Source organism: Emys orbicularis, chromosome 3 (assembly GCF_028017835.1).
Source record: "Emys orbicularis isolate rEmyOrb1 chromosome 3, rEmyOrb1.hap1, whole genome shotgun sequence".
In the NCBI taxonomy this organism is placed as follows: domain Eukaryota; kingdom Metazoa; phylum Chordata; order Testudines; family Emydidae; genus Emys; species Emys orbicularis.
This window is the reverse complement of record NC_088685.1, coordinates 120,342,863-120,369,633: the sequence shown is the minus strand read 5'-3', so window position 1 is coordinate 120,369,633 and position 26,771 is coordinate 120,342,863. Positions and strand designations below refer to the sequence as shown.

At 41.1% G+C, this 26,771-nt stretch overlaps 1 protein-coding gene across 4 annotated transcripts in view; it reads right to left on the bottom strand.

Annotated features, from left to right (window-relative positions):
* Positions 1-26,771, bottom strand: part of TIAM2 (TIAM Rac1 associated GEF 2) — a 115,911-nt gene that overhangs the window by 76,914 nt on the left and 12,226 nt on the right. For all 4 annotated transcript variants that reach the window (XM_065401211.1, XM_065401212.1, XM_065401213.1 and 1 more), the window contains 4 exons: positions 22,247-22,419; positions 19,776-20,000; positions 8,068-8,253; positions 2,130-2,276 (listed from right to left, as the gene is read on the bottom strand). In XM_065401211.1, coding sequence (XP_065257283.1) covers positions 2,130-2,276; positions 8,068-8,253; positions 19,776-20,000; positions 22,247-22,419 — 731 coding nt within the window. The remainder of the gene's footprint in view (positions 1-2,129; positions 2,277-8,067; positions 8,254-19,775; positions 20,001-22,246; positions 22,420-26,771) is intronic.

Here is a 26,771-nt window from a genome sequence, read left to right as displayed (position 1 = left end):
TCTCTTCTCTTGACATGTACACATGATGCAGTATTGAAATGTGACTAAACAGCAACACTTATGAACTTCCTTTCCCATGTTCCACTCAGAGCTCTAATCAAGGTATCTTATTTGTATGACTTTTTGAAATAGTTTGCAATTTAGAATCAAAGAAAAACTGTTTCAGAGACCAGGGATAATGTGAATCTTGATATCACCCATCTGCCAGGATTCAGTTTCCATAACTGATTGGTTTCTAAATAATGGAGGAACAAAATACTAACTCCTTCATTCAATTTTATATTGGAAATCTTCCCAGGGTGGACTTTAAATTAATACCATAAAATAAAATTGGGCTGAAGATAAAAAAAGACTTTAAAAGGTTTGAGAGTATGCTATCTGACTTTCTGCTTAAAGTATTTTGAACAACCACACTCAATTTGAATTAAATCAATGAAAACAAGGAGATTCAGAGTCAAGGCTGACATCCTCTTCTTAACTCACAATCTGATGATTAGGAACCACAGCACTGTGAACACAGCACTCACTCATGCCTTCCCTGCTCATCCCAAATTCCTACTGGATTCAACAGGTACACAAGGAAGGCAGGATTGGGCCCTGAATAGCTCTATCTATATGGCTATGCAACTCTATGGCACACTGTGAGGGTCAGTGGGTCAAAATTTCAGCCATCATTCTTAAATTCTTCACTTTTATGGACATGAGTCAGAGCCCTAGTATTACTGACACACAGTACTTAGTGTTTACTTTTCCTTAGTTTTACAGTAGGATTTTAAATAAAAAGTGAAGTAAATTAAAAAAAAAAACCCAAAAGTCTATGAAAACTGAGATTTATTTGGGGCCAGCTTGTTCCAGCCCTTGGTGCTAATTCCCTGCAGTGAGGGTAATGAAAGGAGCATTTTGCCCAGATTGTTGTCTGCAAATCTGAGCGTGGAGGCTCCCTCCTCTCCATGTTTAGATTTCCCCCCTTCCGCTCAAAAAAGGAGGGATATAGCTGCCTTGGTGACACAATCCCCACTCTGAACTCTGTGGAGGCCTCTCCACAGGGTCTGGGGCATGAAGGGGAGTCATATAGAGTCAGGATAGGGAGGGATAGTGGGCAGGGGATGCACTGTCTCTCTTCCCAGCCCTGTAGATATTAGCCAGGGGCTCAGTCAGGCTTGGGTCTCACAGTCATTTATTACCTACGTTCATCATGAAAGCACATCTCTCTAATATGCTGAAATATGTCACTACCCAATAGACTACACCCTTAGTCTAGCATGTAGATAAATATTTACCCATTCAGAATATGAACTGCTAGACTATAAAACTCAGACACATTAATGTGCAATATTAAATCTATTACATCAGCTCTCGGGCTATTGTGATATGAATATGGATGGGCATGTTTTAAAAGTCTGAAAGCAAATTACTGGTGTATTTGCAGCAGCCGATTTTCAAATGTTACATGATCTGGGATTTTTGTTTAATAAAAGTAAAATGCAAGACCGGGGGAATAACAGAAGAATAAGATGGACTAATGAATGACCCACATAGCTGGTTTTACAAAATGAGCCCTACTGACACGGTAGGCATGCAGAAAGCTACGGAAAACAGTAGCATTCTGAATGTGTGCATGAGCCTGCCTCCCTTATGACAGTTAAACAAAAGTTTCTATCTGGGTTTTTGGGGATACCCCCACTCCCTCTCTCCTTTCCTTTACTGCCTGTACAATTCAGAAAAACCCTGCCAGATCCTCATCTGGTGCAAACTGAAGTAACTCCACTGAAGTCAGTGGAGCTGTGCAGATTTATGCCAGCTGAAAATCTAGCCCCCTAGGTCATCACATCCTTCCCTCTCTGGCTGAAGGAGCACCGGAGCCTAAGCTCTCCTCAATACCCAGCAGGGCTGCTTTGCATGTCCGCCACAGGAGGTGACTCCAAAGTATTGCTGCAGGCATCTCCACCTCCCCTTGCAGAATGCACTGCCCTCACAACACCCTCAGGCCCTGCTTGTCTAGAGCCACTGACTTTCTACTCCTGTGGGTCAGAATCTCTCTTATTCAGCAATGTACACACAGCAATAGGAGCTTAATTTTACAGTACTGTCATTTACAAGCCTTTTAATAATTTTAAACGGGCATTTACCTGAGTTACTGAAGGTCGTTTTTCTTTCCCTTTTCTTGCCAAAGTGTCTAGCCCTTTGAGTGAGGAAAATAAGCCCTTCTTACTTCGTACCCTCTGTGACAGAGACAGGGTTCGTTTCCTGAGAGCAGCCTCATCCCTGGAGCAGATCTATTAAACATACATACAAGCCTCCACATCTCGATCACATAACAGCAAGATAAATCCAAAGTAATTATAATGAGACATCAAATGAGGGTTATTTCAGTTTATCTCAACATGGTCCCAAACCTTCTGCACCGCTGCTCCTTTTTTAATTAATACAAAGTGACAATTGAAGAAATATGATGTAAAAAAGTCAAGGTAGGGAAGATACTGAGAAAATATTGCTCTGCCCCACAACAAGCTAGTGCTAGTACAAGGCCATAAACTGTGCGACTGAAGAAGTTATTGCAAAGATCCTGAGGAAGAATGATCAGAATGATCAGAATGATCGCTTGTGCGCGGCTTTATAAAGCCGCGCACAAGCGACCAGGGAGCTTTGCGACCAGGGGCTGCTAACAGGGAGTTTCGCAAGGGAGTTTAGAAGGGGAGTGGGAAGGGAGTGGGAGTCCCTCGCCAGCCATAACCCCATCCCCGTGGCCCCCCCCTAAAACCTATAAACCAAACCACATTCCAAAACTTCCTTCTGTAAACCACCCTTTCACTAACTAGGATACAATGCAGGCAGAAGCCCAGCAGCAGAGTGGGGGCTATCCAGTTTATTGCACCGACTGTTGCATGTATGATTACCTGCCCTGTGGGCGGGTGGCGTATGTGTGCAGTCGGTGCAAGGAGCTCCTGGCCCTCAGAGACCATGTACGGACTTTGGAGGCCAGGGTGGCGGAACTGGAGGAGCTGAGAGAGGCAGAGAGGTATGTTGATGAGGCTTTCCGGGACACTGTAGAATTGTCCCACCTCCGCTTAGACAGCACCTGTGCTGTTAAGGAGGAAGAAGGGCCCAGGGAAGTAGAGCAGTAAATGGGAGCAGAGGGAAACTTTCCCGTAGTTGGGACCCTCCTTCCAGATGGTTCTGGGGTTGCCTCTCGCACTGAGGTTGCCTCTCCGGGGGAGGGAACTCCAGTTTCTAGGAAAAGGCAGGTGTTAGTAATGGGAGATTCGATTATTAGAAATGTAGATAGCTGGGTCTGTGATGACCGGGAGAACCGTATGGTGACTTGCCTGCCTGGTGCGAAGGTTGCGGATCTCTCGAGGCATCTAGATAGACTTATGTGTAGTGCTGGGGAGGAGCCGGTGGTCGTGGTACATGTAGGTACCAATGACATAGGGAAGGGTAGGAGAGATGTCCTGGAAGCCAAATTTAGGCTGCTAGGGAAGAGACTGAAATCCAGGACCTCTATGGTGGCATTTTCAGAAATGCTCCCAGTTCCACGCGCAGGGCCAGGTAGGCAGGCAGAGCTTCAGAGTCTCAATGCGTGGATGAGACGAGGGTGTAGAGAGGAGGGATTCACGTTCATTAGGAACTGGGGAAACTTCTGGGATGGGAGGAGCCTATACAGGAGAGATGGGCTCCACCTAAACCAAAGTGGAACCAGACTGCTGGCACTAAACATTAAAAAGGTTGTAGAGCAGTTTTTAAACTAGGAGATGGGGGAAAGCCGACTGCTGCAGAGGAGCGTGTGGATCGGACACAGACTTCCCTTAGGGGAGAGTCTGATGATAGAGAATCTCCAGGTTATAGTCAGGAGCAGAGGACTGAAAAGTATAATGTAAGGGCTGGATCAGATGATAAACAGCCACATAAAAAAGAATCTGGCACATCAGAAAAAGACAGGCTAATAAACAGGGACAAGTTTTTAAAGTGCTTGTACACAAATGCCAGAAGTCTAAATAATAAGATGGGTGAACTAGAGTGCCTTGTGATAAAGGAGGATATAGATATAATAGGCATCACAGAAACCTGGTGGACTGAGAGCAATCAATGGGACACAATCATTCCAGGGTACAAAATATATCGGAAGGACAGAACAGGCCGTGCAGGGGGAGGAGTGGCACTATATGTTAAAGAAAGTGTAGATTCAAATGAAGTAAAAATCTTAAGCGAATCCACAGGTTCCATAGAGTCTCTATGGATAGAAATTTCATGCTCTAGTAAAAATATAACATTAGGGATCTATTATCGACCACCTGACCAGGACAGTAATAGTGATGATGAAATGCTAAGGGAAATTAGAGAGGCTATCAAAATTAAGAACCCAATAATAGTGGGGGATTTCAATTATCCCCATATTGACTGGGAACATTTCACTTCAGGACGAAATGCAGAGATAAAATTTCTCAACACTTTAAATGACTGCTTCATGGAGCAGCTAGTACGGGAACCCACAAGGGGAGAGGCGACTCTAGATTTAATCCTGAGTGGAGCGCAGGAGCTGGTCCAAGAGGTAACTATAGCGGGACCGCTTGGAAATAGTGACCATAATACAATAGCATTCAACATCCCTGTGGTGGGAAGAACACCTCAACTGCCCAACACTGTGGCCTTTAATTTCAAAAGGGGGAACTATACAAAAATGAGGGGGTTAGTTAGACAAAAGTTAAAAGGTTCAGTGACTAAAGTGAAATCCCTGCAAGTTGCGTGGGCCCTTTTTAAAGACACCATAATAGAGGCTCAACTTCAATGTATACCCCAAATTAAGAAAAACAGTAAAAGAACTAAAAAAGAGCCACCGTGGCTTAACAACCATGTAAAAGAAGCAGTGAGAGATAAAAAGACTTCCTTTAAAAAGTGGAAGTCAAATCCTAGTGAGGCAAATAGAAAGGAGCACAAACACTGCCAACTTAAGTGCAAGAGTGTAATAAGAAAAGCCAAAGAGGAGTTTGAAGAACGGCTAGCCAAAAACTCCAAAGGTAATAACAAAATGTTTTTTAAGTACATCAGAAGCAGGAAGCCTGCTAAACAACCAGTGGGGCCCCTTGACGATGAAAATACAAAAGGAGCGCTTAAAGATGATAAAGTCATTGCGGAGAAACTAAATGGATTCTTTGCTTCAGTCTTCACGGCTGAGGATGTTAGGGAGATTCCCAAACCTGAGCTGGCTTTTGTAGGTGACAAATCTGAGGAACTGTCACAGATTGAAGTATCACTAGAGGAGGTTTTGGAATTAATTGATAAACTCAACATTAACAAGTCACCGGGACCAGATGGCATTCACCCAAGAGTTCTGAAAGAACTCAAATGTGAAGTTGCGGAACTATTAACTAAGGTTTGTAACCTGTCCTTTAAATCGGCTTCGGTACCCAATGACTGGAAGTTAGCTAATGTAACGCCAATATTTAAAAAGGGCTCTAGGGGTGATCCCGGCAATTACAGACCGGTAAGTCTAACGTCGGTACCGGGCAAATTAGTTGAAACAATAGTAAAGAACAAAATTGTCAGACACATAGAAAAACATAAACTCTTGAGCAATAGTCAACATGGTTTCTGTAAAGGGAAATCGTGTCTTACTAATCTATTAGAGTTCTTTGAAGGGGTCAACAAACATGTGGACAAGGGGGATCCGGTGGACATAGTGTACTTAGATTTCCAGAAAGCCTTTGACAAGGTCCCTCACCAAAGGCTCTTACGTAAATTAAGCTGTCATGGGATAAAAGGGAAGGTCCTTTCATGGATTGAGAACTGGTTAAAGGACAGGGAACAAAGGGTAGGAATTAATGGTAAATTCTCAGAATGGAGAGGGGTAACTAGTGGTGTTCCCCAAGGGTCAGTCCTAGGACCTAACCTATTCAATTTATTCATAAATGATCTGGAGAAAGGGGTAAACAGTGAGGTGGCAAAGTTTGCAGATGATACTAAACTACTCAAGATAGTTAAGACCAAAGCAGATTGTGAAGAACTTCAAAAAGATCTCACAAAACTAAGTGATTGGGCAACAAAATGGCAAATGAAATTTAATGTGGATAAATGTAAAGTAATGCACATTGGAAAAAATAACCCCAACTATACATACAACATGATGGGGGCTAATTTAGCTACAACGAGTCAGGAAAAAGATCTTGGCGTCATCGTGGATAGTTCTCTAAAGATGTCCACGCAGTGTGCAGAGGCGGTCAAAAAAGCAAACAGGATGTTAGGAATCATTAAAAAGGGGATAGAGAATAAGACTGAGAATATATTATTGCCCTTATATAAATCCATGGTTCGCCCACATCTCGAATACTGTGTACAGATGTGGTCTCCTCACCTCAAAAAAGATATTCTAGCACTAGAAAAGGTTCAGAAAAGAGCAACTAAAATGATTAAGGGTTTAGAGAGGGTCCCATATGAGGAAAGATTAAAGAGGCTAGGACTCTTCAGTTTGGAAAAGAGAAGACTAAGGGGGGACATGATAGAGGTATATAAAATCATGAGTGATGTTGAGAAAGTGGATAAGGAAAAGTTATTTACTTATTCCCATAATACAAGAACTAGGGGTCACCAAAAGAAATTAATAGGCAGCAGGTTTAAAACAAATAAAAGGAAGTTCTTCTTCACGCAGCGCACAGTCAACTTGTGGAACTCCTTACCTGAGGAGGTTGTGAAGGCTAGGACTATAACAATGTTTAAAAGGGGACTGGATAAATTCATGGTGGCTAAGTCCATAAATGGCTATTAGCCACGATGGGTAAGAATGGTGTCCCTAGCCTCTGTTCGTCAGAGGATGGAGATGGATGGCAGGAGAGAGATCACTTGATCATTGCCTGTTAGGTTCACTCCCTCTGGGGCACCTGGCATTGGCCACTGTCGGTAGACAGATACTGGGCTAGATGGACCTTTGGTCTGACCCAGTACGGCCTTTCTTATGTTCTTATGTTCTTATGTTCTTATGATCAGCCATGATTTAGATGTTAAATTCCTCAAGGAAGGAAGGCACACAAAAGTCTCAAGCATGCAAGATAACAGCATATTGTCACACCGCACGATTAGCAAACAATAACTCTAGCTACACGGGCAAAAAGAGAGAGAGAGAGAGAGAGAGAGAGAGCGCGCGCACACAGGTGCGAGAGAGAAATATAGTCCCTGTCTGTGACAAAGCTTGCCTTAATATTTCAAGGTGGACCTTCAAAACTCTTTCACCCTCATTCTCTACCACACCAAATGTGCTCCAGTCCTGCTCATTGTGATCAGCCTTAGGATTTTTGGCAAGGGTTAGAGAGATGGGGGAAGATTCTCAGCTGGTGCAAAACTATGGTAGGTCTGTTGAAAGGTATGACAGCGTACAACAGCTAAGGATCCGCTCTATTATTCTTTGCAGACTGACAACAAGATTTTCAAAAGCGTCTAATGATTTTGGATACCCCCCCCCACACTTTTGGGGGCACAACTTGACACTGTAAAGAGGCCTGACTTTCAGATGGAGGGTGCTTGGCACATTCTGAAAATCAGGCTCTTTTAAGCTGTTTTAAGATGAGCAGCTCAACACTGATGGGCCCAAAATCATTAGCCACTTTTAAAAATATTGACTCCAGCCCTCACCCCAATTTAATGTATTTAATTTATATAAAAGTTGATCTGTGAAGTTAAGGGAGAAAAAAAATCACTGTGGCAAACCTTCCACAATGATAAGTTGCCATTTTCAAGCCCATCTCTGCAAAGAAGAGGGTCAGAAACTTACATGGTGGTCTTTTTGTTTTAAATGAAAGCTGAGATAAGCCTCAACATTTCGGAGTCCCCAAATTTGGGGCGAAAGAAAGCATGGCCCAATGCTTCCAGGTCCCAAAGTCTGTCTCTGGGCAAGATAATTCCTAAACATTTAGAGTCCGCGAACTAACAGGGTTTCTTTGGCAGCTGGTGGGTTTGGCGCTGTGTGTGAGCGTGTCTGTGTGAGTTTCCCTGGCTTTACTCTTCATACAACTAAATCACTAGTGATAAGGTAACCAAACCTTCCTATAACACAGTCACATAAAGTGCAGTCACACTCACCAGTGCATGGAAGGAGGAGACTGAGAAGATGCCCAGTCTCCCCAGTGCCAGTTTTGAAGGACGGCTGGTGGCAGCCAGAAGGCTCTTAGGGTTTGGTAACTCCCCACCTTGTAGACTCGCCAGGTAGCAGCGCATCCTGAAGAGGTCCATGTTAAATTTCTCTAGATTCTGCTCCCATTGCTGGATCTATTTAGATATGAAGAGGGACAATTAGAGGAAAAAATGTTTTTGTGGGTCTCGTTGAAAATGTGAGCTCTTCCACAAACTTCTAGTAAATTACTTTCATCTGGAGATATATGGATTGGATTAGTTTTCCCCCTGCCAAAACACATTCAGTCATATTGTGTTACAACAACTCAAAAAATGGCTTGAAATAAAACAAAGCTGGTGGTCCTAAATATATACTGACAAGATGAATGTATCATGGGTAGCCTGATTCCCACAGAAGCAATTACATAAAAACAAATCCTTGTGGTTCATGAAGTTTCAAGAAAATTGATTAATTTTGTTTCCTACATTTTTATGAGCTTAGATTCTATGTTTGGTTGCCTAAAAGCAAAGCTGCATGACTCAGCTAAATCAATCATCCAAGTAGCAATGTTGAGGGGCTTTGCTGGTCTTTTAGTGCTCTTCCTTTTGAATTCCCCATTCCTAAAGAAGCGGTAGCAACTGGTAACACCAGCATGTCTGGGTCTTACTCCTATTAACAGTTAAACCATTTCCTATACCTAATCATACTGTAAATGTGAATTAAATACATTATAAGCCTTATATATAATATAGAACCTGCTGCAATGAAGAGTGTGTTTGCTTAATACAATATAAACGTATTTAAATATTTAAATACACATATACACGCTTGCTGAGAGTCCAATTTTTAAACTAAATTAGGCACCCAAATCCTAACCTGAGGAGTTCAAAGGTGAATAAATGTTCATTTAAGGTGTGAACTTATATGAATAAATTTCAAACTGAAGATCCAAATGCTGGACTGGATACTGAACACTGAACATAAGTACCCAAACTTGAAGCCTGGGCTTTTGTGTGTGTCTATATGTGCACAAGCACAGACATTTACATAATGTAGGTGGGCCAGATTTTGCCCTTAGTTACACTCGTGTAAATTCCTTGATTTAGAGAGGTGTAAGTGCAGGTAGAATCAGGCTGACTATGTGTGTATTATATATTACATTACATTACATGACTCAACAGAAAAGAGCAGCTGTATTTTGCAAGTTAACCATGGCCACACTTAGGCTTAGTCTATACTAGAAAATTGGTCAGGGATGTGAAAAATCCACCCCCTTGAGCAGCATAGTTATGTTGACCTTAGTCCCCATGCTGATAGCGCTAGGTCAGCGGAAGAATTCTTCCATCGACCTACTGACTGCCTCTTGGGGAGGTAGATTACCTACACTGATGGGAGAATCAACTGGTGTAGGCAGTGTCTACACTGAAGCACTATAGTGGCGCAGCTGTGCCGCTGTAGCATTTTACGTGTAGACATGCCCTTAGAAAAATGCTATCATCTGAATTCTAGAACTATTAAAAATTCAGTCTGGATAAGTACCTTTCAATCATTTATTGCCCACAGGACAAGCTGATCACATGGGTATAAAAATTCTAGGTGCACCGATTGACTAATACATTTGGCTTGAAGCGAAATCAGATAAGTTTCCTTGTCATGTCACCAAATATCAGAAAGAAATGAATGACTTCCTTGCCTAGTTTGTTACACTGCTAAATTCTGCTGGCTCCTTCTGAATGCTGCTCTCCCCAATGCACTTCAGGAAGAATGCACATAGGTAGTTAAGTATGGCTTCAGGAAAATACTGGAACAACCATATTTTCTCGATAGACAACTCAATTTAATTTCAAGGTCATCCACAGAAAAGTCACCCTTTCCTAGTCCTTAATGCTTTATGAGTGACACAACCACAAGCAATGTAACCAAGGAAATGATTCAATAATAAAAAATAAAACAGATAATTCTGGATAAGCTACGCAATATCCTAATTTTTGCAATCGATTTTTCATTTCTGCTTTAACTTGCTAATAGCTCTCTGAGTTGTGAGACTGCTTTTCTCCTGCCCCGCTGCCTTATTTCTTATACATTTCTTAGGGCTCATCTACATCACTAATTTTTGCAATGGCGTTTGAAAGCACAATAAGTGCTGTTGGTATAAACCCTGCTTTACAATAGTGTAGCATGACACCTGCATGGGGGGAGTGTAGCTTCACCAGCGCAAAAATACTTCAGGTAGACAAGTCTTGAGTTGCCAGCTACATACTGGCGTGAGACACCAGAGGTTCCAAATACATTATTCATTCTGAAGATGTGGGATATGTTGTGGCATGTTTGATGCACACCCCTTTTTGTTTTCTCCAAATGTTTGTTTTAAAGTCTGTGCTCCATTGAACAGGAAAATGACCATTTCCCACGGTAATGGATTTTTTTTTTTTAATTCTCTTTCTTGCTATTGCAATTATTCCATAAGTAGAGGTACCATAGAAAGTCTCCTGTAACAGAGCTACCAGTGTTTGGGAGTACTGTCTTTTTTTCATCTCCTGCAGACAACAGAAATGGCTCAATTCACCACTGCATTGTTTTAGTTTTATGCTGGTACAACTCTGTTAATTTCATGGGTGAAAAAATGGAGTAATGCAGGGGTAAATCAGGCTTCTTATCATAAAGAAAGATGAGTGATGGCGGTGGTAGGAGCTGTACTGCAACTGAGTGAGGAGCCACTAAATGTTCTGGATTCACTTTGAGTTCCTCATTTATTGTTCCTCCACTCCTCCCCTGACACACGTGTTCACAAACAAAGTTGGCACCATTATTACACAGGTCAGAGTTATCTGCTTCTCGGGCTCTTTAGAAAAAGAGCCAAAAAGAGAACCTCCAATTTTTCTGTGACATACCATCTCAGAGTATCCTTGATCAGAAAAACTTTATGTTCTGTAAATCCAGAAAGAAAAAAACTTTGAGGAGTGTTCTTCTCTTAAAAATGTAGTTTTAGGTCACAAAAAAGAGATACACAAATGTACACACAAAAAAGACAGAGAGATACGCTTCACATAAGGAAAATACCTAGTGCAGTCTCACCAGAAACAACTTTTAAACACATGTATGTATGCTTGTGCATAAATCCTTCAAGGAACTCTTCCCCTCACCACTCACCCTGGATTTATTTTATGATTGTTCTTTATTTTAAGCTTCCCTTTACTTCAACTCCTTTCACCAGACACCCTTAATATGACACTTTTCCATCTACCTCTACTTCATGGATGGGGTAATATAGTATGTGGTTCAACAATAGTCTTCCCTCTCCATACACTGCTGTCCACAGAATGAAAGTGTGTTGCAAGCTTTCCACAACAATAAAAAGCTCAGGTCTCTCTTTTCACGTAGGGTATGTCTACACTGCAGCTGAAAGGTGTGACTCCCAGCTTGGGTAGAAGTACATGCATAAGCTTTGCTCAAAATAGCACTGGCACAGACAGCAGCTTGGGCTAGCCTCCAAAGCGCATACGTGGGGTCTTGGACAGGCTTGTACTTGAGCGATTAGCCCAAGCTGCAGCACGAGCTGCTGCAGTCACACTGCTATTTTTAGCATGCTACCTTGAGCAGAGTTAGCCTGTGTAAGTCTACACCCGCTGGAAATTACACCTCCCAGCTGCAGTGCAGACACAGCCTTAGAATGGAATTTTCAAAAACGTTCAGCTGTTGCCAATGTCAGCTCCCACGGTAGTGATGGGAGTTTTCAAAGGAGGCAAAGTTAGGCTGAGTCTGAATATATTTGAAAATCCCACATTTAACAAACAGAGTTGGGATTTTCCTGGACACTCAGGGAGTTAGGCCCACCAACTCTCAGAAAATCATGGAGTTTAGGCACCAAAGTTCCTTAAACTCCTTTGAAAATCCCACATAAGCTTTTCTACAGAAATGTATTTTAAATAAATATAAGCTAAAATTGGGGAGGGACAGGAAGAGATGATGCAAGGATCTTCTGGAGAAAGGATTACATGACTGTGTTTTATCAGCCACGCAGGATGCTAGCTAATCAACTCCAAAAGCACCAGTAATCATGATGTTACGTTTAATGGCATTAGCAAAAGCTGTGGGCAGGGAATTTCAGGGATTGTCTTGTAGTCTTATCAAAACCAAGGATGTCTGGAACCAATTGGAGACTGTGAACCAATACCAGCTGCTACTTGTCTAAACCTTTTAAACTACGATAATTCTCCCTGCCCATGATTTATACACTTGAAGACTAAAGGGGAAAACTTACAATCTAAAAAGCAACAACTTCAAAGTAAAACACATCCTGGTCCAACATGTTAATTACAATCCATGGGCTAGCAGCTACAATCCTTACTCTGCTTTTAACTTGAATGAGGCAAATATCCCATTGATTTCAGCCTGAGTTAAGACTAGAGGATTTAACCCCATGATGCACATACACAATAGCCCCTACTTCTAATTTAAGACAAGAGGTAAAAAAAAGTCAATGCAACAAACAATAGCAGGGAATGGAAGGAGGAGAAGAATGATAATGGGTACGGTAGGTGGTTACATGTATGATAGGCTAGCTAAACAGACTTGATGGTTTTGAGACATTAAAAAAAAAAAACCCATACACAACACAACAGAAAACACTTCTGGCCATCCACCCAGCCATTATCAATTGTAGGTAGGAGAAAGGAGAGGGCAGTCAGATTGCCTGGCCACATGGCAAGCTAGAATTCTTCCAAGTAACTGCAAGTATTTTGTTCATAATAGTAAATGTTTTGATTGATAGACGGAGATCTGCAAAGCCAACTAGGGGGGGGTTGGATGCTCAATTCCCATCAATGGCATCCAAGTCCCATTGGTTTTAAAATCTCAGCCAGAGGTTATAAATCTCCTTGAAGAAGTAGGTTTTGGAAAGGGAGTTAAAAGAGGACAGGGATTGGCATTGTATACATTATGGTCAGAAACAGAGGTCCAGTTTTAGAGAGGTGGGCATGGGAGAAAAACAAAGGGAGCATCCACGTAAGTGCCTTGAGAGAGAAAAAAATGAGACAAAGGCAGAAAGATAGAAATGAGATAAATTGTGGCAGATCTTGAAGACATGGATGAGGTACTTGAATGATTTAGGCTGAGGGCCGCTAGAGGAATTGTAGAGTGGTTGAACATGGTTAGAGTGCTAGGCAAGATGGATTATTTTTGCAGCAGATACCTGGACTGGGGAGGAAGAAGCTTCAATAGCTGAGGTGCAAGAGGAAGGAGGCTTGGAAAGGATTTGGGAAGCAAGGATTGCTCTTAGATCACTAGGAGAAATGGCTCCTAGGTCAGAGAAAAATCTATTAAGAAATTGGAAAACAACTGGAAAACAACTAAAGGGTAAAATATATGACACCCTTATAGCATGTGATGAGCTAAGATGCTTGCACTGTTCGTATCTGTGCTAATTTATCAACCTATAGGATCTGCTACAGGACTGAAATATATGTAAATAGTTAACAGATAAGGGCCTAAAGTGACATTGAAAGGTATTTAGATGCCAACTCTCACTGATTTCTGTGGGAGTTAGGTGCCTAAATACCTTTGAGGATCTGGACCAAAATACCAGGCAATGTTGGTCACGAATATGTTGCATTATTCCTGGCTTCTTGAATGCAGCTCTTTACATGGAGCTCTGAGAAGGATCATTTTAGGTAGGGAAAGCCCAGTGTAACAAAAACCATCTCCACACAAATGGTTGAAATGGGGTGACAGAAGTAAGAGGTGACTCATATGAAAAGGGGACAAATATAGACAAAACACACTTAAAGATTGCTCTAAATACTCTCACATGAAAAAGCTTTGTGCTCACACAGACTGAGCCAGAGTTACAAAAAGAATAAAAATCCTTGACACATGATATGATTTTAAAACAAATTCTTCCCATTGCACCAAACAAAGCAAAAGGAGCCCAGGTAAAGGTGAGGAGAAGGAAAAGATTTGTCCAACACTTTAAACTGATGTGATTTTTTCCCCCATACACAAAACACTGTGCTCCTTGCTAACAGAAATGACTGCAACAGGACTACTTGCATGAGTAAGTAGTGCAGGATTTTGCCCCGAGACTTTTTTCCAGACAGAATGTATCCTTAGAAGCTGATCTGGGGAACCTACTGTGGCCCCATGGATTTAAAAGAAAAAATCCCTGCTGTTTTATAGAAACAGCTTTTCGACCACATTACAAACAACACAAAAAACTCTTTGCATTCCATTCCTCAGTTCTCAGACACAATCCATATTGCACCCATCTGGATGAATGAGTCACTCACTATCAGGGGACTGTGAAAAGATCTTTTTATTTTGTCATGTGTTCCTACAGAGAACTTAAAGCAGCAACTATGGCACTCTTCCAGGAATTTGTATAACATAAGGGTTACTTCAGCTATCACTAGATCTTTGAAATCAAAGAGATGAAAAACAACATTAATGTAAAATCAATAGTATCCTTTATTTACCATTCTGTCTAATAAGTTAAGAAACATTAAAGAAAATATCATGAAATAACAAAAAGAATACAAAGGGAGAAAAAACGACAGACCGTTAGCTTTTTCCAATCAATGTCACTTTCTTATCGCTGGAAGTAAAAATGTACAGAATATTTACCATATTGACCACAGTATGGAAAGGAGTCATCATTTCAGGGTCATGGCACCAGCGTCAAGGCCCTGATTCTGTAAGGCACTAGGCATGTGCTTAACTTCAGGCAAGTGAGTAGCCCCATTGGACTATTCACATGCTTCAAGTTAGGCATATGCTTAAGAAACTTGCTGAATTGGGGCCCAAACTTATTAGGCAACCTGCCTTCTGCAAAGAAGAATTAGCCTGCAGCCCATAATCTCCAGCCTCCAACACGGTTTCTCCAAATGCAGAGATGCTCTACATCTTAAGTTTAAAGAAAATATTTTATTCAAAACCTTGGTTGATTTCCTTTCTTGATTCAGGATCCGCAAAATGGCAAATGCACCAGTGTGACGATCAGAACAACATTTCCCTAACTTCTCTCCCTGCCTATTTACTTCTTTCCATAGTGGTGAGCTATCACTAAAATGGAAGCATTTTACTGAGGATGGAGAGAAGGACAATTTTACACAGTAAAAAATAATGGGCTAGAACCTCAGCTGGTGCTGAGTGTAGGTCTATTGTACTCAATGAAGTGACACTGATTTACACCACCTGATGCTCTGGCCCAATAAATCTAGATATCAATTGTTAGTCCCCGAGTGCGCCAATTTTAAAAAAAGTAACTGGATCGATTGCAACTAAAGCTGTATTTCTCTTGCAGCAAAAACAGCAAGGATCCAGCAAAGTGCTTTTGAAAAGATTTCCTTGGATAATGGGTACTGTGACTTTTTACTCATGTATGTTATTATCTAACAGTATTAAATTTCATTCTTTAAAAAAAATTATGAAAAGTTGGAGCTTGGGAGGTCAGTTTGCACAATAAAATAGCTTGAAACTAAAGTCATGATCTTATAAATGTTTGTTACTGAAGGAGAAATCTATTACATGTTAAACAGAAAAATAATCTGTTAAATGTTAAACAAACCATGTAATGCATTGCCCTCTAAGTGGCAATGAGAGAGAGGACAGTAGAGGCAGGCGAAGGGGAACTAGTACAGTATATTTCAAGATGACTGTCGGTGAGCAGAATGCAGTCCTACTGATCTTGCTATTTTGGCTTTTATGGTGACAGACAAAATACACTTAGCTAAAGGAAACCTAGGAAAACTCCCAGGAAAGTAATTCCAAGCACGTGTCTGCTTTTCCCATCAACGTTTCATTGTTTTAGTGCCTGCTAATAAAAAGAAGATACCTCTCCTCACAACCATCTGACAAGTGAGTTAAGTATACTGTCCACAGCAAATGTGAATCATGTCAGCTACGTCAAAATTATTCAAAAAACATGATTATGCTGCCATTTTAGAACCTGCAGAAAGAAACCCAGAATGCATTCAAGCCGATATTACTCGAAGTTATTCCATACGATTCTTTCTTTTAAAAGAAATTCATAACAAAACGAAGAGGAACAGGGAGGGAAACAGCCATGTGATTGAAAAGTAGCAAATACATTAATAAAAACATTAAGAGATACATACTGCCTTCTGTCCACAGTGGACTTTCCATTCATGCTGATAGACGTTCCCCATGTGCACAGATGCAGGCCCCTACTTTTGATTTATTTTGCAATATTCTTTTCAAAATAATTCTATTTAAAGATCTCCTGGACATGCACCTGACCCCACTTCCATTGAAGTCAAAGGGAGTGTTTTCATGGCCTTTAACGATAGTTAAACTGGGCCCCATGATTGTAGCATATATTATGATTTATTTGCCTACTACACAACCGTACACATGTTTAACAATTAAGTGAGCCAAAGTGGTTAAATGTGGGTGCCTAAGCTGTGCCTGAAGATAAGTGTATATGCACCCACTTCATGTACAGACCCTCATGTACAAAAAATGTGCACTTACAATGTTTGGTGGCAAAATGCTACTGCAGCTCCAGAACAAAAGTAACTGTACTAGTGCTGTTAGTTCTGAGAAGGGTATGAACTGAGATGTTTAGTATGGGATTTTCAGAAGCACTCTACTTTGTCCTATCTCCCTTCCCATGTAACTCAGTGGGAGTTTTACTATTGACTCCAATGGGAAAAGAGTTAGTCCAAGGTGGAGTGCTTTTGAAAATCCCACCCATAAAGTATTTATGATATACGTAGACAAAGACAAATATATCACAGCTCCCAGATCCGCAAGATGGCATAAACAGATTTCAGACTCACAGCTAATCCATTAGATATGGCCCCTCCCAAGACCTTTGTATCTGTAGTTACAGCAGACTCTTTGTGGGTTTCCCCCATACAATGGATTTAATTCTTTTAAAGCCTATGCAGTGGGTCACCATTCTTTGTAAGAGGGCTCTAAGTCTGCTATTACTGGACTGGGGTCCCATATGGCTCTAAAAACACTACATCTACTGATGGAGGCAGTCCCTGATCTAGGAGATACTTTGGCTACCTGTCTGGCAGCCGAAATATCAACAAGCCCCGAGGCAGAGAGTTATAAAAATAACAGCTTCTTCTTCTTGGTGGTTTTTTTGGGGGGAGGGGGCAACTATTATTTTAAGCTTTACTATTCTTTGGATTGCCAAATGTTAGAAATGCAATCATTCTTTATCAAATGCTAGCAATCAAACCCACCAAATTTCAAACCTAATACTATTAAACTCCCCAAACTCCTAAATACCTGAAAGTTAAAAAACATATGTACACACATTTAAATACAGTATGTACACATACTTAAAAATTCACATGTACAGATTCCCATACTGTAACCCCTTTTCAGAGGCTGGTGAATGGTGTGACAAGAACCACATGCTGCAGGGATGTAGATATCTCCCACTGCCTAAACTCCCCTCCCGCCAAAGCAGATGCATTCAGTATCTTGCTTTTTAACAACACAGATGTTGAGGAAGATAGAAGCTGTAAGTCTTGGGGAGTTGTAGGTTCCTATAGTAGAATTTTCCCTTGGATGGTACTAATCCCAGAGATTTTACAAAGTGCAGGACTGGGCCCTAAATTTAACCACTTAGTGTGAAATCTTAGCCCAATGACGTCAATAACAAAATTCCCATGGACATCACTGGGGTCAAGATTTCACACATGAAGTTCTACGGAAGAGTAACTAAAATCATTATTAATAAATAGAGCACCAGCCTACATTGTTATATATTAGATACATAGGAAAACTGAGGGAGAGGCACAGTGATATATACACATGACTCCCATTTATATAGACTGAAGCTATACGATCAAATTCCCATGTGTCAGACTAAAGAATTGCCCCATAATCTATAGCGCCACAGTTCACGAAACTGGGTAAAAACAAACTAAACTACACAGAATTAAAGCATAGGAATGTGATTTCAAAATCATTAATTTTAAAATTATATTTTAAGGTCTTTTTAATGCGTCCTATGCTGTGACTTCTGAATTAAGAGTTTAGAAAGTAAGGTTATCTATTGCCTTCTCACCCATGTGACATGGCCAACAAACATTTAGCAGTTGCAATAAGAGATCATATAGCAATCAGTGAGATAAAAGCCAGAGAAAAGTCTCATTATGAATTCATTGTGCGCAAACTATGCGCTGTTTGTGACTGATCCAACTCACTCTTTGCGTCATTCACCTGACCTTGCGAGAAATTCTTAAACAGAAGTTTAACGGGAATGAATCTTCTGCAGTGCCAGTGATGGATTTTAATTGCAAAAGACTACAGCCCATTTTTTCAGTGAACCAGACTGGGAAACAATGGAGATATTCAAGCCTTGGACTATGTAATTAGGAGAAATTAATATGCCCTCATTAAGGCTGTATCCATGAATCACACTAAACTGTTAAAGTCTGTTCCTTTAAATGGATGGGTAAATAAGTAAATATTTACCTGCATTACTTCTATTATTGAATTGCAGGTTATAAAGTAGTATAGTACAATAGATTCTCCCCTCTGGAAATCATGGCTTCATATCTGAGTTTAGGTCACAAGCCTGAGGGCCTGACCCAAACCCCACTTCAATCAAAGGAAGTTTTTTTATTCACTTCATTGGCTTTGGATCCTCGGTCTTTACCCAGGCAGAACTGGCCCTAGGCGCTAGATTCACAAAGGAATCTAGGTGTGGTGATGCTGAGCATTGCCACCCTTAACTTTTAGGGGGGGGGGGGGAAGTCACTGGGATCCACACTTTTGATTTGTTTTGCAAAATTCTGGACCAGGAGCCTCCTACGCCTGAGGTGAGAAACCTAGCCACTAAGCTAAAAGTTATGAGGAAGGTCCTCCTCCCGCACACCCAGCGTTTTGTGTAAGCATGGCTATAGGGGTCCAATAGGGTAGGCAAAGTCTGAACATGCTTACTGGATCAGGCCCCGCAGGCAAGTTAGGCAGAGAAATGCCTATCTTCCCCTGGTTTGTGCATTGCTTTGGGGCTTAGGCATCCAGACACCTGGCATGGGGCTGCTGTGCTGAGAGGCAGAAACATAGGCAGATCAGGAACTTTTACTGCCAACATTAGTATTGGGCACCGAGCAACTTTAGGTGCCTACAGAGTTCGGGGGGTAGATTGAGGTTCCTAAAGTGACAGTTAGGTGCTTAAGTCCTTTTGTGTAGCTAGCCTTGGAAGTCTTGTGTAAAGAGACTGGAGGATTTCGCCCTAAACATTAAGAATTCAGATTCCACAACTGTCTCCTGGTTTTGTTCCATATGTTAATGCTGTTTCATTCTTAATTCTTAATGAGCAGTTAATAAACTATAAGCAACAAGAGCAGAAGACGGGAATGTCTGGCAATTCACCCAACACAAGTATAACATAGACCTTGTTTGACTTTTGCAGCATGCTACAGAAATATCCATTTCCATATGTGGAAACCTGATTAGTTGTCCTTACAGGCAAAGTTGTAGTAGTTAGCTTCTATAACCACGGGCTAGGTCTTTTGTATGGCATTGTACAGCTGCCAGTGATTTCCCTGTTTTGAAGTGTGAATCCATAGGGACACTTGTTCTCCAAGCCTGGGAAACATTAACAAAATCTGAGCCCAGAGCAGGTGAGCCTTTGTAGTCGAGCCTGTGTAACAAAACTCAGTAGTAGAAATTAATACATTATTAGTAGTACCTGATTCTCTATGGCCTTCCTGTTTTTTGGATCGCTGACAATTGAGAGCTGTAATTCTGCCATCTTTTTCATCTTGCTATCCATGTCAATCTTCTGGATAAGGCTCTTGGTCTGGTTTTTCAAAAGCCTGACAGTGTCCTCTTTCCCAAGTTTCTTTGCAAAGAGGGAAGCACAAGCCGAGTGTATTGCTGTAATCCAGTTTTCCAGGTCCGTCTGGCTTGTTGCCTACATAACAGATCAAGAAAGCAACATTATAATCAAAGAGGACTTAGGTGATACTAAAAAGTTTTTGTCAGGTGCTTTGATTTTTAAGAGCTTGATACTTTAAATTATGCATGTGTGTAGAGTTATGTTAAGTAGGTTGCTGCTAGCCTTTTCTCCACTGTCTCATGGGGTATGTCTACACTGTGATATGAAAAAACCCAGGCATGGCTGCGGCTGGCCCAGGTCAGCTGACTTGGGCCGTGGGACTATAAAATTTCAGTGTAGATGTTCAGGTTCAGTGTGGAGCCCAGGCTCCATGACCCCGTGAGGTAGGAAGGTCCCAGAACCTGAGCTCCAGTCTGAGCCCTAATGTCTACTTTGCAATTTTTAGCCCCGCAGCCTGAGCCCTGCAAGCCCGAGTCAACTGACCCAGGCTCTGAGACTCAATGTGATGGGTTTTTTATTGCAATGTAGATGTACCCCATGATTGCTACACCCAACCTTTCACTTGTGAGTCCTGCCAGGCCTGTGAGTGCCGTAGAATCAGCAAGCACAAGAGCATTTCTGAGAGTTGTGGAGGTGAAGCTCAACCCTCCAGCCAGTTAAGAAGTAAAACTGACAGGCTATGAAGGTAAGTTTCCTCCAATCTGATTTGGTCACAGGGATGGTGGCCACAAAACTGATTTCCAAGGATAGGGGTCTGCATAGTTAAACAAGCACAAATTAGTGGAGGGAGCACAGAAGGACAAGGGAGGATGCATTTTTATGAAGTGTCTGCAAACATCAATTTAAAAAAATACAGCTTTGCAGCAATGTATTTTTCCTTAGGAGGATGGCTCGACGTTATGAACCTCTCAAATAATATAGACAAGTGGTTAGTTTCCTTAGATTATTAACTACTTTTTTGGGTTCCAAACGTCAACGTTTAGCGGAAGCAAAATTCCCTTTGAGGCTAATGGAGTCAGGGGTGGGTCCATCCGTATAGAACTGTGGAGTGCTAATAGATGCCTTACAGCATAAGTTACACTCTGCTTATTTTAACCCCATCCATTCCAGCCCCTCCATTATTTCTGTAGCTCTGGCTGGCTGAGTTCACTGATGAAGTATCATGCACCTGAATGGACCAGTGACAGACCTGGAGAAGCTCTCAAATCATGACAGCAGCAACAGTTATCACAGTTAAGTATTGTTTTAATTTCATGCCTGCAGCCCTCCTCCTTGTCAGGACCAGACATTTCTCAATCTCTTTTGTCCTCTATCTGAACATCATTGTTCTACTGTTACACAGTACACTGCTCACCTTACGCTCACATGACATTTGGCTGTCTAATTCTCATCGTTTCTGTGTCTCTTGACTGACTCTGATCCTCTCCTCTGCTTCTCATCTGGGTTACACTCCCTGTTCCCACCTCTTCTTACGTACCCCTTACCTTTCCCTTCCCCAACCAGCAAAAAACAGCGTTAATGGAGTAGAGAACATGGCCTTGGTTTTCACTCAGTCCTCCCTCTGGCAAAAATCCCCATTCACATCAATGAAAGTTTTGCTTGAAGATAGGATTGAGTGAAAGTCTGAGGTACAGGCTAAGATTTGTCTTAAAAACAAACAGATGTAGATAACACACACATTAGCACAGATAGATAGCTTACTGCTATTAATCATGTTTATTACAAGGGCCAACCAAGAATGGGGCCCCATTGTGCTAGGCACTATACAAATATAGAGCAGCTGACTGTCCTGTCCCTACCCTGAAGGGCTTACTATCTAAATAGATGGGACCGACACAGGGTGGTAAAGGAGTAGAACACACAGGGAGTGTGAACAAAGTGATTGCAGCAAACAGCATGTTAGTTCCACAATTTCTGGGGGCAGAAGGGAGGGGATCAGATAAATGGAAAGAAAAAAGGGAAAGGAAAGGGAGTGACAGAGACAGGGCAGTGGAGGAGAGGGTAAGAGGGATAGCTGTGGAATGAAACTAAGGTGAAGAGACTGTAAAGGAGCAGGAGGGGGAGGATTGTTTCATAGAATGTCAGGGTTGGAAGGGATCTCAGGTGGTCATCTAGTCCAACCCCCTGCTCAAAGCAGGACCAATCCCCAGACAAATTTTTGCCCCAGATCCCTAAATGGCCCCCTCAAGGATTGAACTCACAACCCTGGATTTAGCAGACCACTGTTCAAACCACTGAGCTATGGAGCAAACAGTCAATCAGCACAGGGCACATTACTAATTATATGATATAAAAAGACAAATTAAAAATATTATCATTACCTGAAATAGATACACATCTCCAAAAGAATTGCTGAGGCAAAACACATTTTCCTTCTTGGGATGTTCAGGGACAGACTGCACTATGCTGTCCTCTGCAAACAGAGCATATCTTGGTGAATTGCTCTGTTCCATGGAATTCCTGCCATAAGTCTCATAAAACAGCAGGGTACAACCTTTGAAAAAAAGAGAAACAAAGTGAGCTTCCAAAGTTCTTTTACTCTACATGCTGTAGGAATAAAGAATTAAGATGCAAGACACACTGCTGTCCACCATTGGAGTTTGAAAGAGAAGTATTACTAAACCAAGAGAAAGGCAAAGGTTAATGGTGGCTTTGTCAATAAGAAGGGAAAACTGATAACTAATAAACAGGAAAAATGTTTTCTGAAAGACAGACTTGGGCTGAAAAAATAAATTATAGCTTAGTCAACTTAGAATGTCAAAATGCTAGAGCAGTGGTTCCCAACCAGGGACCTGGGGTCCCTCAGGCAGCCGTGAACAGGTTTCAGGGGGTCTGCCAACCAGGGCCAGAATTAGACTCACTGGGGCCCAGGGCAGAAAGCTGAAGCCTCACCACATGAGGCTGAAGCCTGGGACTCTGAGCCCCACCACCTGGGACTGAAGCTGAAGCCTGAACAATGTACCTTTGTGGGGGCCCCTGTGGCATGGGGCTCCAGGCAACTGCCTTAATGCTGGCTGTGGCTTTTGTATGCAGAAAAGTAGTTGCTGTGGCACTGGTGGGCCCTAGAGTTTTTATTGCACGTTGGGGTGGGGGTGGGGGTGGGTTCAGAAAGAAAAAGGTTGAAAACCTCTGTGCTAGAGCACATAGAAAGGCTGCTCAGCTGAAGAAGTTGTTGTGTTTATTTAATCATTTATGGAGCCAGTTTTCTCTCACCCAGTCACCTGGGAAACCTTAATATTTGCTAAAGGGGATTAGCAGACGCTCAGTACTTTTGATCTTCAAATACTGTAGAAAATGAGTAAGCATCTCTGGAGATTAACTTTGGTTCCCTTGTTTCTATCTGCAAATTCTGTAGTAAGACACTGATCACTATCCAAATAACTTGGATGTTTTAAAGGATTTCCCTTTCTTGGACTGCATTCTCAGTTTTTCAGATAGAATGACATGCCAGATAGCAGATTGCCACATCTGCATCCTGGAACTAAAACTCAGTAACTAAGCTGATAATCATATATATATATATATATATATATATATATATATATATAACAAAGAGATGGTTAGGGGTGACCTGATTGCAGTCTATAAGTACCTACATGGTGAAGAGAAATTTGATAATAGAAAGGTCTTCAGTCTAGCAGACAAAGGGTATAACAAGATCCAATACCTGGAAGTTGAAGCTACACTAATTCAGACTAGAAATTAGGTGCAAATTTTTAACAGTGAGGGTAATTAACCACTGGAACTATTTACCAAGGATTGTGGTGGATTATCCATCACTGGCAATTTTAAAATCAAAGTTGAATGTTTGTTCTAAAAGATATGCTCTAATTTAAACAGGAATTAATTCAGGGAATTCCTATGGCTTGTGTTATACAGGAGGTCAGACTAGGTGATCACAATGGTCCCTTCTGGCTTTTTAATCTATGAATATATATATCTGTCCTGAACTATAGAAATATACTGTAAAGGGTTTGAAACTGAGACCCACAAGAATTAACATTCTACCTTTTTCCACCATTTTTCAAATTAGAAGGCACTGTAATGCAGTTTAGGGCCAAAATTTAAGTTTTGCTATAAAGTGGTGATTGTGAGAATAGTGGTGCGTCTCTATGTGTGTGCGTGCGCGTGTGTGCACGCTCTTATGATGGTGTGTGATGGGGATGTTATACAACATAAAATACAAATAGAAATGTTTCCGTTTTACACATTCTTTTAAAAAAAAATTAATTGAAAATAGATTTCCTCCCCCATTTTTAATGTTCCCCTGACTAGTGTTGGAAATCCAAAAATCACAGTGTTCTAGTTCATGAGAACTGGAGGTGCAACCTAGGTCACCAAGTTTAGATGTAAAACCGGCTCCAGCTTCAAATGTTCTCACAATTCAGGGTTGTTTGGATTCTGCTCTCCAGTTTAACCCATTATAGAGATAGGTGCATGCTGGCTGTTAAGGACTTATGGAGTTTGGCGCCAATGTTCTGGTTGTGACCCATCTCTATAGAGAATTAAGAGAAACAAAAGTGAATCTGACCAGTCTCATTTCATTCTCTAGTGTGAATTAAATGTAAACAGTAAATTCAGAAATTAGCACCCAGGTGGCCTGAGTGCTAGATTGATACTCAGAGGAAAGAATTCTCTCCCTAGTATACCCCACTGAGGTCACTGCAGTCCAATAGCTGGAGCAGCCTACACAGACATTTATGTGCCCTTCGCTACAAACACATACACACCTAGGGTGTCTGACATAACTGGCCAGTGTAGCCACAGCTTTGTCCCCAGCCTGCTATGCTCTGCTTCCCCATACAATAGAGCCACACTAAGGGCTCTGTGCAGATGCAGTGACAGGGGCATGATTTGCTCTGAAATAAGAGGCATTGCGCCTAGTGTAGTCACTTATAGCTCAGCAGAGCGGGCGTAGCAGTACCAAATCCAAATTCTGCACTTGCATACATCAGCAGCAGCGTTTTACAGCCACTATGCACACACACCTTGCACAGACATAACTGGATTATGAGGTTATGCACAGACTGGGTTAGAGGTTTAGAATTCAAGCCTAGTTTTAATGGGTTGGTGCTTTGTTCTTGTATATATTTCCCAGTTTTCTTCAGTCAGAGAGCACTGTACCATCTCAAAGTATTTTTGACTTATCCGGATTTACTGTTCTGTTTATAAAAAGTGTAAATTACATTATTTTTAAATTCTTTCTAATATCCTCAAGGTGTTATAAGAACATAAGGAAGGGTATTTTAATACATATTTTTATCCTGGTAGTTTTCCACTAATATTAAGTTTTTTTAGAGGAGCAGGGCATGTTTTAGAGTTCAGCCAAATAACAGCAGAACTATGATCCTTATAAATAGATAGGTCCACACATTCTCCCTATTCCTGATGCTGCACTGGAACTGATTATAGTCTATGTGTTTTGATCAAAGCTTGTACTGAGGGGGAATTGGTGGGAAAGCAATTTCCCTTGTTAAAATAAATTAATTAGAGGGGACAGATGGGAAGGAGAGTTCCCCTTGTTAAAGGTTTACTATTCAAGCTCAGGTCTTGTCAGCATACTAAGTAAAGTGGAGGCCTCAGGACACTGATAAATCCAAGTTTGGTAGGTAACCAGAAGGTTGTAAGCCTTTTGCATATTTATAATTAAACACATATCAACAGAATGCAGAGAAACATGCTGTTCTCATTCACATACATGGCTCTTTTAAAAATGTATTTATATCTTGGTTATTTAAATTTCCAGAACCAATTAAACCAAGATTTGATCAAAATCTACACAAGGAGTTCTGAAGCAAGTTTATTGATCTTAATATAGTATGCTATATAAATAAATACATTAAATTAAAATAAAAGAAGGAGGCCTTGAAATCCACAGACACGTTTATTTTGGCAACAAAAATCTTTGTAAGACAAGTAAATTGTATGTATGATCAAGGAAATGAAGGAAATGTCTATTTATGAACAACTAACAAAGACAAAAAGATCCAGCACCAGGAAGGTAACTATAACACTAATCCCATGTGAAAAGCATTCAAGAGACACTTGGTTTGTGTGAGTCTTATTATGTAACATATTTAGCATAAGGTGTTTTGTTGGTACTTTAAGAAATCTTTCAAAAGACAGATTAAACTCATATTTACACTTCAGTGTCTAAACAAAGGTGAGGAAAGGGTGGTATTCAGATATTGCTTTTTCTCTTTACATATGCTATTTGCAGGCATGATTCATTTTACTGCCTCAGTCTAGTGATAAGGAAAAGTGATTTAACCTGTTAATTAAGGCTTTGTCTACACTGGACTTTCATGGGTAAAACTTTTGTCATTCAGGGGTGTGAAAAAAAAACAAAAAACCACCCCGAATGACAAAAGTTTTACTGACGAAAAGTGCCGGTGTGAACAGCGCTTTGTCGGCAGGAGAGCTCAACCACCGATAAAACTACCGCCTCCCGTTGGGGGTGGAATTTTTTTTTATTTTTATTTTTTTGTCGGTGGGAGAGCTCTCTCCTGCCGACAAAGAGCAGCTACACTGCGCACCTTTTAGCGGCTCGGCTGTAGCAGCACAGCTGTGTCGCTAAAAGGTACATCGTGTAGACACAGCCTCAGTCTGACTGCATTTTGTTCGCTTAACAGATCTCAGAATTATCGTGCAGAATTACTGTATTTATTTCGTTCCTGCTGGTTTACTTTGTATGAGTTGACATTGCAACATTTTGAACATCGCCAATACTTACAGCACGGTATTTATTTTTCTTCAGGTCTAGACCCATGCATGAGTCAGGTAATAATTTTGAAAAGTGAAACCTGTGGGAAGATTATATTATTCTCTCCTCCAGTCTCAAATATG